The 13,410-nt window shown below is 41.6% G+C and overlaps 1 protein-coding gene across 7 annotated transcripts in view; it reads right to left on the bottom strand.

Annotated features, from left to right (window-relative positions):
* The window catches only part of DLG3 (discs large MAGUK scaffold protein 3), a 1,834,707-nt gene that overhangs the window by 38,323 nt on the left and 1,782,974 nt on the right, over positions 1-13,410 (bottom strand). For all 7 annotated transcript variants that reach the window (XM_085608387.1, XM_085608388.1, XM_085608389.1 and 4 more), the window contains 2 exons: positions 10,330-10,439; positions 7,948-8,039 (listed from right to left, as the gene is read on the bottom strand). In XM_085608387.1, coding sequence (XP_085464513.1) covers positions 7,948-8,039; positions 10,330-10,439 — 202 coding nt within the window. The remainder of the gene's footprint in view (positions 1-7,947; positions 8,040-10,329; positions 10,440-13,410) is intronic.

Genomic DNA, 13,410 nt, shown 5'->3' with positions numbered 1-13,410 from the left:
TTCTGTTCTTCCAGGCACTCGTCTTTAGGGTCTCAGACTTGATTCTCATCATAAGCATCTCTCCTTCAGTATGTTGTCTGAAGAGTGGTGAATCCAAAACAAGGCAAATTGGCAATTTTTAAGTGTGCGTGGGGCTTCTAGGTTGACTGACGTACCCATGAAGATCTTCCTAAAGAAATCATGCGACAGTAGTTAGTCGCAGCAAGCTCAGCATAGTCCACCGCTGCGCTAAAATTCTGGCATGAGACCAGGCATCAGTCTTCAAGCATCTCCATAAACTCGTCGCCGAGGTTTTTGCAAATCTGAGAAATTATTTGGCAACGTCCTATATTTCTCTTTGATATCTGCCAAGTCAGCTATAGCACTGGCATTTTTGCAGGCAGCTAGGATACGGCTGTAGTGCACATCTTCTGTTCAGGTGCACCAACATCTTGCTTTCTCTCAGGAGGAGCAGCTGATTTTGGTGCAGATGTATACTTCACTTTAATGAAGAGGTTAAAAACATTGTGGAAAAAGGGATCAAAATGATTACCTGACACAAATATATTAAGATTTTCAGTGGCGAGAATCCTCAGAGGTGGCTCTTGGAGGAAACTGCCAGAACAATGCATTGTGGGAAGGGGATCCTCTTGGGTTCCTAAAGGGACAGGCCCTCTTTTTTTTCTATTCCAAATGTAAGCCCATGAGGCTGCATTTTTACCTTCACATCCACAATGTTTTAAAGGTGTTTTCACGTCAGATGCAGCAACTCAACTCTCGACATTCTAAAGCAACAAAATGGACAATTCTGATAGACTTACAACATATGATTAACACCTTAATAAACACATTCTGCAGTGTTATTCCACTGAAGAAAAGCTTTACAGAAAGATGTTGCGGGGTCCACACAGGCAGAAGGGAATGATTCAAGCATTTATAACTATCAATGAAGAACCATGCAAAACCAATGTTCAATCTCAGATGAAAGATTCAAACACAGGGTCCAATATATTTTTTGAGAAAATGTGGTGGCAGCAATATAAACCTAGTCATCCCCAGAGTGTTTCAATGTGCTTCTGGGGCTGAAATACTCCCTTGCAGAACAACAATTACCCTATCCGATTTAAAAAGATGGGCCAATTACTGCAAGACCAAGTCACAAACTAACTGCTTTCTCACCAAAAGATCCTTGCAAGTGCATGTGTCCAATTTGTTCACCCTCTGAGCGGGTGGTTGAGAGGTTAGAGAGCATTCATACCCATAAGTGAAGGTGGTGTCCCATCACAAACTTGACAGCCTCTTTTGATACAGGACCTACACTTTATATGGACAAAAGTCTAAACCACATTCATCTCAGATGAATGCGCACGCAAATGCCCTAAACACCACATCCGAGCCTTAGCCACATAAAAGGTACTGCTACACAACTGATTGCAGCCGGTCTTTAATCCACCATTATTAAAAGCGGAAAAAAGGAGAAACTGTGATGAAATGATTAGTGATGCACAGATAGGAGGTGGGGCACTGCTTAAGAAAAAAGTTAAAGTGATAACTATCCCCTCTGGAACCTCTTCAACAGGGTGACAAAATCTCTTGGATTTGCCTGAAGAGTCCCATTTTTAGGTCTCGCCTAGGCAGCGCATGCGCTGTCTCGTCAAGAGATGCTGTATACAGTATAGTAGGAGAAGCTCCGCCCACTTTCCAGCCTTATTTTTGATTGCCTTGCATCATATTTTCTGCATTCTGATTATTGCTTGGCTTGGTAATCCCGCCTCCTGACGGGCATGTCGTCATTTTTTCCCTTCCGAGGCTATTGGCCCCTTTACTTCATAAACAGTTTTGCTACCCTGCCTCTCCCCGTTCCCTCCCGTACTCCGTGACTTCTTCGACCACCAACACCTTCCCACCCCCTCGTGTTTGTGCCTTCTTTTGCGTCTGCACTTCCATTCAAAATGGAATAGGACTCGCGTAAATACACGTCCTATTGCATTTTCAGTGCTTGTTTGCTATTTGATTAGTGGGTGCATTTGCACTATTTGTCTCGCATGCACGCGATGTCTTACATCGTATGCATGCGTGACAAAACACCACACGCATGACCAGCTTGCTTTATTAGCTCGCTCACTGTTTTGGACAATCTGCAGAGCGATGTTCCTGACGGCGTTGAGTGGTTCGTGTATTTACAAGTGTGATGTCAAATCAAGGGACGCGCTCGACCAGAAGTGTTAATTGTCTTCACCTGTGACTCGTTCCTTAGCAGATCGACTGTGGGGCGGATACGTGGATATTTTAAGTAATGAGTCTAAACATCAGAGCTGAACAAGAGTCTCTCGGTGGACCCAGGTGGGTCTGTTGAATTTTATAAAGTGCGGTTTAGGATAGAGGCTGGCACATTTGAAGTTTGGCGCTGTTGATCCTTTTTGTGAGCTGTTATGAGTGGCGCACCCGCAATTCACTGAGAAAATTACACAGCAGCGGGGTAGAGCATGCGACGGGTGATATGGTGGGGCAGATGAATGGAGTGAGTTACAGCAGTCTGGGTTCACTGCCAGTTTAAATATTTGACCAACATCTGAAGAATCCTAGGTAGTCTTTCTATAGAAGAAGGTTCAAGGTGTTTGAATGAGGCAGTTTTTGTCAATACAGGTGGTGGGTCGCTGATCTCTGTAGGCGCAAGATGCGCTACAAGAAAGTGCACTTAGTAAGTGTAATAGCACCTTAAACCATCACCCCTGTGTATCCTTTGTAAGTTGTAACGAAACACTACAGAGTTACTATTTGGCAAACGGGCGACAAACTGGCCGTGTTTCCCTGTTGCATCCAGAAAACATTCAGGGGGGATGTGTCGAATGAACGCTGTTTGATGTCGGTTTAAAAGTTTGCTTGTTTCTGCTGATCATAAAGGTGTGAAATTAGCCGCCTCACTGGGTATTGCGCTTCCGAGTGTCCGTGACTTAAACCTTGCAACCACAACTGTTCAGTGTACTCGCCTTCAGAATACACGGTTATAATTGTTGTAACGTGCTGCCTTTCGCTGTAGCACGCGTGTATAGGCGAAAGCACGGATTGCACATTAGTCTGTTAGTAAACACCTTTTTTCTTCCATTTAGAAGTCGTCCATGCCAACTGTTTTATGATAAGGAGTTTAATACACGGATAAACCAGGCTCCTTATATCACTAAAATGGATTGGTTGTACAGGTATTATAAAACGGCAGCCTTTCTACCTTTGTTGTATTTATTTGCATACGGATTTGACTGCTTAAAAGGACGGGTGGGTGCTGGTTGCTCCAGGGTGAAAATGCACGCAGCGCAGCTTGAGGTTTCAGGAGAGATTAAATGGAGATCCAAAGAGAGCTGGCGCGGAAGGAAGGGACGGGAGAAAATGTAGGAGGATGAATGTCGTCACTGGCCACACCCACTTCTTTCAATTCATAGAGGGGCGCGCGGTTCTACATGACGGGCATTCACTGGGTAAGCAGTAGATACGGTCTAAACATTCATAGTGAACAAATAAACCTCGATATAACACAGCTTTTCAGGAATTGCTTGTTCTCTGAATTTGTAGTCGCTTAAGTGTCTAGCAGCGTGTAACCGTGCATTTAAAAAATGTAAACAAGGCCCGGCTTTATCACTTGTTCAATCTGATGAGTGAACAACAAGTGTGGACAAGCCATGGCTCCATAACTCATACTCGTTTTTTGAAAATTGTTTTAAACATGCGTTTAGATATCGGAATATTAAGCTTCAAAATGATCACCAAACCAGGGCTTGTGCCTTTTCCGGTCATATTGCAAATACCAACCATCCTTACTAGTGTAGGTGCACGTCAAGTGGAAGGTAGCGTCCCTCCGCCAATAAATGGCCGTGAACGGCTGCTCTTTAGTATTACCATCTGCACTCTAATTTTCCAAAATGGGACACTTTTTACTAAGCAGATATTGGGATTAATCATGGCTGCAGAGCTTCTGTCAGCTGGTTTTTTTTATGTTTCATAGCTAACTTTACATCAGTTATGTTTTACATTTTTGTAGACATTTTGATGTTAAGCATCTGCTTGTTTAAATCTATGTTCTAACAAGTGTTCTGGTGCGGTCATTTCTTCTAATCCAAACACGATTACTAGTATTTTTCAATAGCTTATCAATTCTTAAACACAACTCTTATTTGTCATATTTATTATAATAACTATATATTACCTACAATGGCTTGACTGTTGATTAGCCTTGTTTGCTCGCAGGTGTGTTAATGGGCAATGCAGACTGTTTGTTCGCACAAAGAATGAATGTAAACTTTGGGGCAGTCGAGCCTCCGGCAGCTTCTGCACCTTGAACAAGGTGTGTCAGCTGGTTTAAAGTCGGGGGAAGCATTAGCCGATGAGCTAGGCTGTTCATACTAGATCCCGTCCCATTCGCACTTTCTATTGCTTCCCATTAACCTACTCCCTTCCGCTGCTCCCTGCCTGAGCAGCTGAGGACGCGGTGAGCGGCTGGACTGGGGTCTTTGTTTCCAGTGACTAAATCCAAAAATCCCAAAGAAGGATCTATTGTTAACGTGTTTATAATGAACACCCGGACCTTCCAGCAGCTGTGGAAGTGGCAAGTACTAGGCTTCGCTCCCTCTGGGGTGGGTTCTCTGCTCAGCTCCGGTACTCGGTGCTGGAGGAGGCAGAGCCAGGGACAGTCGTGGGGAACGTGGCTTGGGACCTGGGGCTGGATGCGCCAGCTGAGCCACTCCTAAACATACAGATGTTATTTTATTGTTAGACTATCGCAGAACTCTATTTGTCGATGTCCTTTCAAAATCCTTGCTTGCTATAGACAATCCTTCTTTGTCCCTCATTAGGTCTAGCCTGGCAAATGCAGCACGAAGCGCTGCTGTCGCCAGCGAGATCTATTGTTGTTGACTTGCCTCGGAAGTGGGACAGGAGATGGGCACGCACAGGCTTTGGCGGATTTGAGTTGGTGTACGCGTTGGTGTACGCGCTTGTGAAGACGCGCTTGCAATGATGTGTACGCGGCGTGCACATCTCCTGTCCCCCTTCCGTCCTCAGCAGCCTCATGCACTTTTACTTTCCATTCCCCCCGTCGGGGAGATGTTGGCCAAGGAACACTTGGTAAATATGAAAAAGAAACCCTGATGCAGGGACTGCGGGTGACAGGCGATTCGTTACACAAAGTTAGATTAACCCGTGCACTGCTCCCAGCAAGGGGGCCAGAGGTCCTGCTGCACGAAGCGTTAAAACGAGGAATACAGTCAGGTTTTCAGTTTCAATGGAAGCCTAAATATAGCGGCGCAGCGCGGCGCGGCATCTCCTTGGTGACCAGCGGCTTCTCACCTCATCGTGGCCGCTGCAGGGAGTCCTGGCGGGGGCGGCGGGTCCTCTGGAGTCCGACCCAGGGTGTCGGGGGTCCCAGGCGCCGCGCAGCTACCAGGGGGGGCAGCCTCGGGGGGCCCGGGCCATTAACCAGCTGCAGGGGGCGGCGGATTGCGGGGCACCGATGTGCAGCTGTGTCCCGACTGGCTGGGGCTCGCGCTCCTCGGGCTCTCATGTCTTGCCCCCGTGGCGGCCTCCTCCTCCTGCCACGGACTCTCTCTGCTAGTGCTCGCTCTCTGCTGAAGGGATGGGGAGAGGTAAAGTGGGAAAGAGGGGACGCGCCGACGGTCCTCAGGGACGGGCTGACAAGTGGGGGTGACGGTCGCGAGTGTGCAAAGTCCAAAGGGAGGTGCTCTCAGACAAGGGGGTTGGACAGCGTCGTGGGCGCGCACAACTTCTTCCACCTAGGGCTGGGAATTGGGATGGGTGAAGTCCAAGAAGTAGCTCGAAGGATAGAGGGGTTGAGCAAGGAGACGGGTCGCTCGGTGTGTGCACGCGGCAGCCATCGTTAAGTAATTCGATAACGTTAGGCGAGTTAAAATAGTTACCCAGAAACGAGAGTATGTGTTTGTTGGTGCCAGTCTAATGAAAGCGTGTATTATTTTAAGTGAACTTTACACATGTAGCTGTGCTTGTTGATTGCACGTATTTTTTTCAATTAAATTGTAATCCAAAATTAATAACAAAAGTGACACATTTACGTTGTTAAAATAGCTAATTATTAATGTGGTTTGAAGGCGGGAAATGCAACCGTCATCGTTAATTCAAATACAAGCTCGTGCGAAGGTTTACAAGTATTGTCATTCCAAGATGGCCGCTTGCGGCCAAGGAAGGCTTAAGCACCTCACTCTGTCCCTTAAAGGACTTTGGGGACAACACTTCCATTGCTCTTTCCAATGTTGCATGTGGGGAAATTTGCTGGGGATAGGGGATACAGTACAGACTTTTGGAATAGCACGTACATGGCTTCACATAACCTGGTCTATAATGTAATATTACGTTTTTTCCTAAACCACCCTATTTAAGAAAAATGCATGGATCAACTTTACCTTTGTAATTTAAGAGTAGGGACGGCTCCGACTGTATTGTATTGCAATTTCAATTATTTTGCACTTCATACTCCCGATGAGGTTAGGGTGGTCAACTTTCCATTATCACTTCACTTATACATGCCAGTATGAAGACACATTGCCCCATTGCGAGTTTGCGCTATTGGCATTGTAACTGACAATGCCTCTTTATTATGTTTTGTTTTTTAAAACAAATAAAAGGCAGTCATTTACAATGCTAATAGCTTAATCTCTTGCAAATGCGAGACGTATTGCATTGCAAATGCTTGTTTTTATTTTGTTTCCTCCCCCTACAACCCAAAACACACCGGAAAAGACATTGTGTTTACAACACTAATAGCTCCTACTCTCACAAATGCGAGACCAATTTGCATTGCAAATGCTTGTTTCAATGACTGTCCCGGCGTCCTATCACTTTTTGCTGAAATAAATACATTTCCCAGTTTGAGACTAGATGAGCATGTGCATCCATTAGTGTCTGTGGGCTCACCTTTCAGCAGGCCCTCTTCTCATACCAGGGACTCCAATACTTTAAAGAGTTTCCTGTTGTACCGTTTCACCTTATTCATGCCGCAGAGCAAGTATTAAAGAGGGATGAATTAGGGGGGCATTTGTAAATTTCCAGTCAACCATGGGGACGCATCACAACTGGGAAAGTAAGTGCATTACCCGAAGGGTTCACATGAAAGAGGTTGACACAATTTAATAGACACCCAGTCTGAAAAGGGGGCTCTAAAAATAACTACCATGGGCCTCTGCTCTTGGAGAAGCACAAATTGAAGCATAAGTAACCTTGTTTTTAACATGTGCTTTAAGGTACTTGTGGTCTTGTAAATACACTAAACAAGCTGCTTGTGTGATACGAGAACATCTTTGTTCTTTCTTTAGCTGGTCTATTCTGTCAAAATGGAACAATTTGCATAACCTTTGAAATACTGTTCCATTTTGCTGTTTTTTTCTTATAATCAGTCTTTTTTATATGTCTGTGTAGAGTGTCCATGTAGTTCAATGTTGTGGGTTTTGACTTTGTGGTCCTGCAGCAACCAAAGTAGGTGGCAACATTTCGTTTTATTTGTAAGTCTGACATCCCAGTTTTTGGTTAGAACTGCAGTTTAACTAGCAAACTGAATGCACTGCTATCCTGTCGGAGCTTTACAATATGTACGAATACCAGCTGACAACATTTCAATACATATCGGCTATTATAAAGCTATAGTCATTAGTCCCTGTACAATCTCTTTTTTCTAAAGTCAGGAGAAACCCCACACTCCTGTGCAGTTAGGTTATAACCTACTGAGCTCCAGCTGAACGGCTATTAATATCTACATAGCTATTACCATATTTGTTTCTAATTATTGAATCCATTGCTAAATATTCACCACCGAGTATAGAATTTCTTACATATATGTGTGACCTTTATCAATCTACAGCGCCTAACTCTTGTCCAGGAACCTCCACATCCATCCACCCATCTTAATGCGCCATTTACACTTCGCTTTGTTAATATATAGGTTTTCCTTACCTGTGAAAAACTCTCCAAACTCCTGCTCCAATTTCATGGCTTTATCAAACATCTTATTAGCTTGTTCATATGTCTGTCTACGATTCATTTCCCTATGAGAGAGACAAATTATTAGGGAGGCATTATCCATTCTTCCATAACAGATCATGCATCACCAGTTGCTAAGCATAGCATATTATGACTGCTCTAAGGAAATTGGGGTGACTGACGTCGAACTGTAAACGAGGCATGCCCACGCTCATCAGATGATGTCTGTCATTTAATTCTCAGAGGTTTGTCATTATCAAAAAAAATACAGGGGTTGTTGCATTTCAGCACCAGATGGTGATAATTCACATTAACCAAACTCAAGCTGGATGGTCACAATAATGTAAACTATTATTAAAATAAAGCCGAGAAAATGTAGTGCCGGATTTAGTAAAATACTCTGTTGCTCCGATGGATACCAGTCTGCGAATTTAGAATGGTCTGCCAGCCCAGCAGACAACACTAGGCATTGTCCGGATCCGCCGCCAGTGTGGTTCAGGTCAATAAGTTAAAAGACAGCTCTGTGAAAAATGAAGGCCAACTATCAAACTTGAGTTTTTGTTTCTTCAAAAACAAAATTCTGAAGTGAGATTTTGCTCTTGAGAAAATAAAGAATGACTTTCAAAGCCACAGCATAAAGAGAGTTAAAACTGACATTTTGCCCACTGAGCAGTCTCCATCACAGACATCTCCATCCCAGACATACTAAAGGTCTGCCACTGAGTAGTCTCCATCACAGCCATAAAGGTCTGCCACTGAGTAGTCTCCATTCCAGACATACTAAAGGTCTACCACTGAGTAGTCTCCATCACAGACATACTAAAGGTCTGCCACTGAGTAGTCTCCATTCCAGACATACCATAGCTATCGTTTCATATTTTTATTTTCGCAAAAAAGAATTTAGATAATCAAACGGGACTCTCATTTTGTGACAGATTTTTGAACATCAACAGTTATTCTATTTTCCGGTGATAACCAAGGAAGATATCAGCTACTTCCAAACTAACAGTGGGTCTTTGCAACGTTATATAGCATACCGATAAGAATATAAGGTAACTTATTGAGAATATTTTTGGCACTATTAATGATCATTTTTTTGCAATCATTGTATTGCTAAACACTAAATAGAACCGTTTTAAGATGCCATATGTTAAACAAAAGATATATATATATAGATATATATATATATATATATATATATATATTAAAAAAACATAGTACGGTTTTTGCTTTCAGAATTATTTTTTACATCTAACTACAGATACAGACTGCAGTTTGAGGAATCAACATCTTCATTACTGTTGGGAGTAAGTTTATTTCGGTAATAAGAATAGATAAATTTCTTATTACAACGGTTAGGATGTCATAATATCTTACTATACAAGTCTGATAGTGATATTTTCTGTTACAGCGTTATTTAACAAATTAAACAGACAAAAATCGAGGCACAGTTCTTCATCCTTCCGTATTGTCCCCTCTATAACTGTTCGAAGTAAGTTAATGTGGACCATTTTCTTAACATTTTAATCCTCTTCTTCTGTTTATTCTTTTCTTACTTTTTACTGTGAACCATATAAAGTCTTTTACTTTATAGATATAAGTTAGATATGCGTACTCAGAAAAAATATAGAAAATCGAATTATGAAGTATCATTTTTACATGTAAGGAGACCATTGGAGCATGAATGATGATTGTTTCATGACGAACAGACTCTGTTAGACGATATGTTAGTTCAATATATGTAAAATGGTTGTTTATGCTTGTGCATTAATTTATTGATAATTCTGGAATCTGGTTAATGAATATGTATTTTTTTATTACTTTTAGATAAATGTGATGCTATTCCTGAAGAAGGCGTTTTGAATGCCGAAACGCGCGTCAAGAATCTAAAGCTATTGCCACTTTTTAATCTTTTTATTTAAGTTTCTATATACGTTATTATGTATTTGAATGTAATTTTCTATATGAATTTTTTACCAATGAATTATTATAGAGGAAATGTTTCCTGTACATTCTTTGTCACCTTCTCCTTTGTTCCTTCCTATATTATATAGTTATGCATATTGCTTGTTCTATCTTGATTGCCTAGGAGTTATTTTCATCATGTATTTTTTCCCTGTCCTAGGTATTGAACTATTTACTGTTCAGGGGGTCCTTGTTTTTCTCATTTATCTGCCACCGAGTAGTCTCCATCGCAGACATACTTAAGGTCTGCCCGGCAGTAAATCCGATGGGCGGACCTTCAGTTTGGTAGAGAGGGTACTCCATCGCAGTTGAACGGAGTAACCTCTCCGTCAAACTATGAATCAGTCCTTTAAATGCAAAAACAAAGGTTTGCAGACAGAATAGACTTACATTAGGGCTTCGATGGATTTTGGCTTGATGAAGATGGCAACTGGAAAAAGTTGTGCTTGCTGCAACCTTTTAATGGCATTGCCGGACACGTCCAAAATACAGTGCTTCCCCTAAAAGAGGAAAAAATACTTCAGCAAACTATTTACTGCAAATCAAGTCAATGCTTGCAGTCAACAAAAATACTATATTTTACATACCTTCAGTTAACAATCTGAAAACTCCTTTACCAGAATAATGATTATAGAAATTAATTTAGGATCTTGGTTGCTAGTGCCACCCAAGACCTGCTCCCACACCAATAGGTCTAATGGATATGAAATAATGCTTTCTCTATGTTCTCAAATGGTACCCACTTGTAATACTTTCTCTAGCACTGATGTACCTTGCAGTGAACCAACTCTACTTTAAGAGAGAACCTAAGAAGTCGAGAAGTTTAAAATGGCTAAAAAGAAAATAAGTTAGTTACCTGTAACTATAATTCTCCAGTATTAGAATCTTTCATCGATTCACATGCTTGAATCCATCCCAGTCACCGGTATATCAAAACAGCAATGCAAAGTTAGCATAAGCTAGAAAAAAAGGCCTAGGTCCATTTCAGTTTTGTAAAATATCCATCTTTTTGCAGAGAGACCAAAAACTAGGCTTTAGCCAATCAGAACACCCTACCCTCTAGAACACTCCTGAGAGAACCTCCGACATGCACAGCACTAGCGCAAAAAGCATAATCTTAAAGGTCTCAAAAGGTGAGCTTCACAGGGCAGGAGGGTGGGTCGCATGTGGATCTATGATAGATTCTAAAACTCGAGAACTATAGTTACAGGTAAGTAAATTATTTTCTTACTCCTGCATTGGAACTCTCATAGATTCACATGCTTGAATCAGAGTAGCTAGCAGTTAGGAGCACATTTTTGTTATTTTTGAATAAAATATACACCCCGAAATGTAAAATAAATAAAATATATATATATATATATATATATATATATATATATATATATATATATATATATATATATATTTTCACTTAAAAAACCATAGGTTTCACACATGTTATAGTTAGCTGGACATTTCACTCGTAAAAAACCAATGAAATTCCCCCGTTATAGTTAGTTCAGATAACTATAACTCGCGCGCCCGCAATCCACTGCTGATGACGTCACATATTACATCACTCATGACATGGTCAGTGGCATCACTCATGACATCATGCTTGTGATAGAGTGGCGGTCGGCGAGTTATAGTTATCTGAACTAACTATAACGGGGGAATTTCATTGGTTTTTTACGAGTGAAATGTCCAGCTAACTATAACATGTGTGAAACCTATGGTTTTTTAAGTGAATTTGTAAGGTTTTTTAAATGCTAATTCCTAACTATAACGTGTGTGAAACCTATGTTTTTTTAAGTGAATGTGTACGGTTTTTTAAATGCTAAGTTATGTATGTATTATATTTTTTATATATTTAACAATAAACCACCTATGTATATAGTTATAGATTGACTGTATCCTGTAATATGGAATGGCTCGTTTAAAAAGTTTTTTTTTTTTTGTAAATGTTATCCACGGTGCGCGCACCCCGCGATTTTTAAAAAATTTTTTTAATTTTTTTTTCAGCCTTCGGGGTCCTTCAGGGACCCCCTGACAAAGGCTAGGGGGTCAGAAACTCTCAACCCTGCCCCATTTTCACGTTCGCCACCTTCCTTTTTCCCTGTCGCACACAAAACAAACAAAATGTTAGCCTACACTTCCTGCTTTCGACCGATTCGAACGTTGACTGACATGTAACCACCAATCAGAATTACGCTCGCGCACAGGACCGTGCGCGCTTATAGATATATATGTACTTTTAACTGCAATTTTCTCAGGAAATACTGAACAGATTGACTCCATATATGCAAAAGGAACATGCCTGACCTGAGGACTACCTCTCTGCCAAATTTCAAGTAATTCTGTTCAGCCGTTCGGGATGTACCTTCGACTAAAGGTCCTATGGGAAAATGCATGGGGAAAACGCGTTTGGGACCCCCCCTTTTTTCTCAGCCCCCGCTTGACGAATCACCCCGAGACTTTCAGGGTAGGAGCGGAGCGCCCCATTAGTTTTGAAAATTTCGTGAGGATTCGTCAACCGGTGCCAAAGGTATTCAAAATAGAATTTTGAGATTTCCTATGGAAACACGGTCCTAACACTGCGTCTTACTTTCCAAATTACAGGACGAAAGAAAGCACTGGAGCCGCGGCCACAAATCAAAGTATGTTTAAACACTAGGTCCGACGCGTTTCGGAGTTTACTCGCACTCCTTTATCACAGGCCCGTGACAAAGGAGTGCGAGTAAACTCCAAAACGCGTCGGAACTAGTTTAATTAAACACACTTTGATTTGTGGCCGCGGCTCCAGTGCTTTCCTTCGTCCTGTCATTTGGAAAGTAAGACGCAGTGGATTATTTGGTATATATATATATATTCACTGAAAAAACCATAGGTTTCACACACGTTATAGTTAGGAATTATCATTTACAAAACCTTGCAAATTCACTTAAAAAACCATAGGTTTCACACATGTTATAGTTAGCTGTACATTTCACTCGTAAAAAACCAATGAAATTCCACGTTATGGTTAGATCAGTTAACTATAACTTGCGCGCCCACAATAAACTGCTGATGACGTCACATAGTACATCACTCATGACATGGTCAGTGACATCACTCATGACATCAATGATGACATCTGAAATTACACATTGTGGATTGCGGTCGCGCAAGTTATAGTTACCTGATCTAACTATAACGTGGAATTTCATTGGTTTTTTACGAGTGAAATGTACAGCTAACTATAACATGTGTGAAACCTATGGTTTTTTAAGTGAATTTGCAAGGTTTTGTAAATGATAATTTCTAACTACAACGTGTGTGAAACCTATGGTTTTTTCAGTGAATTTGTACGGTTTTTTAAATGCTAAGTTATGTATTAATTTTTTATTCTGGTTTTTCACTATGCGCGCACTGTGGGCGCTCGGTGCGCTTCGCGCACCGATCGCCCACGTTGCGCAGTCCATGCCGTGCGCGCCTCGCCTTTTTTTACGC

The sequence above is a fragment of the Triturus cristatus genome, chromosome 5_2, assembly GCF_964204655.1.
Source record: "Triturus cristatus chromosome 5_2, aTriCri1.1, whole genome shotgun sequence".
NCBI classification, from domain to species: domain Eukaryota; kingdom Metazoa; phylum Chordata; class Amphibia; order Caudata; family Salamandridae; genus Triturus; species Triturus cristatus.
The sequence above is the reverse complement of the archived record's forward strand: the minus strand, read 5'-3'. Positions and strand labels throughout refer to the sequence as shown.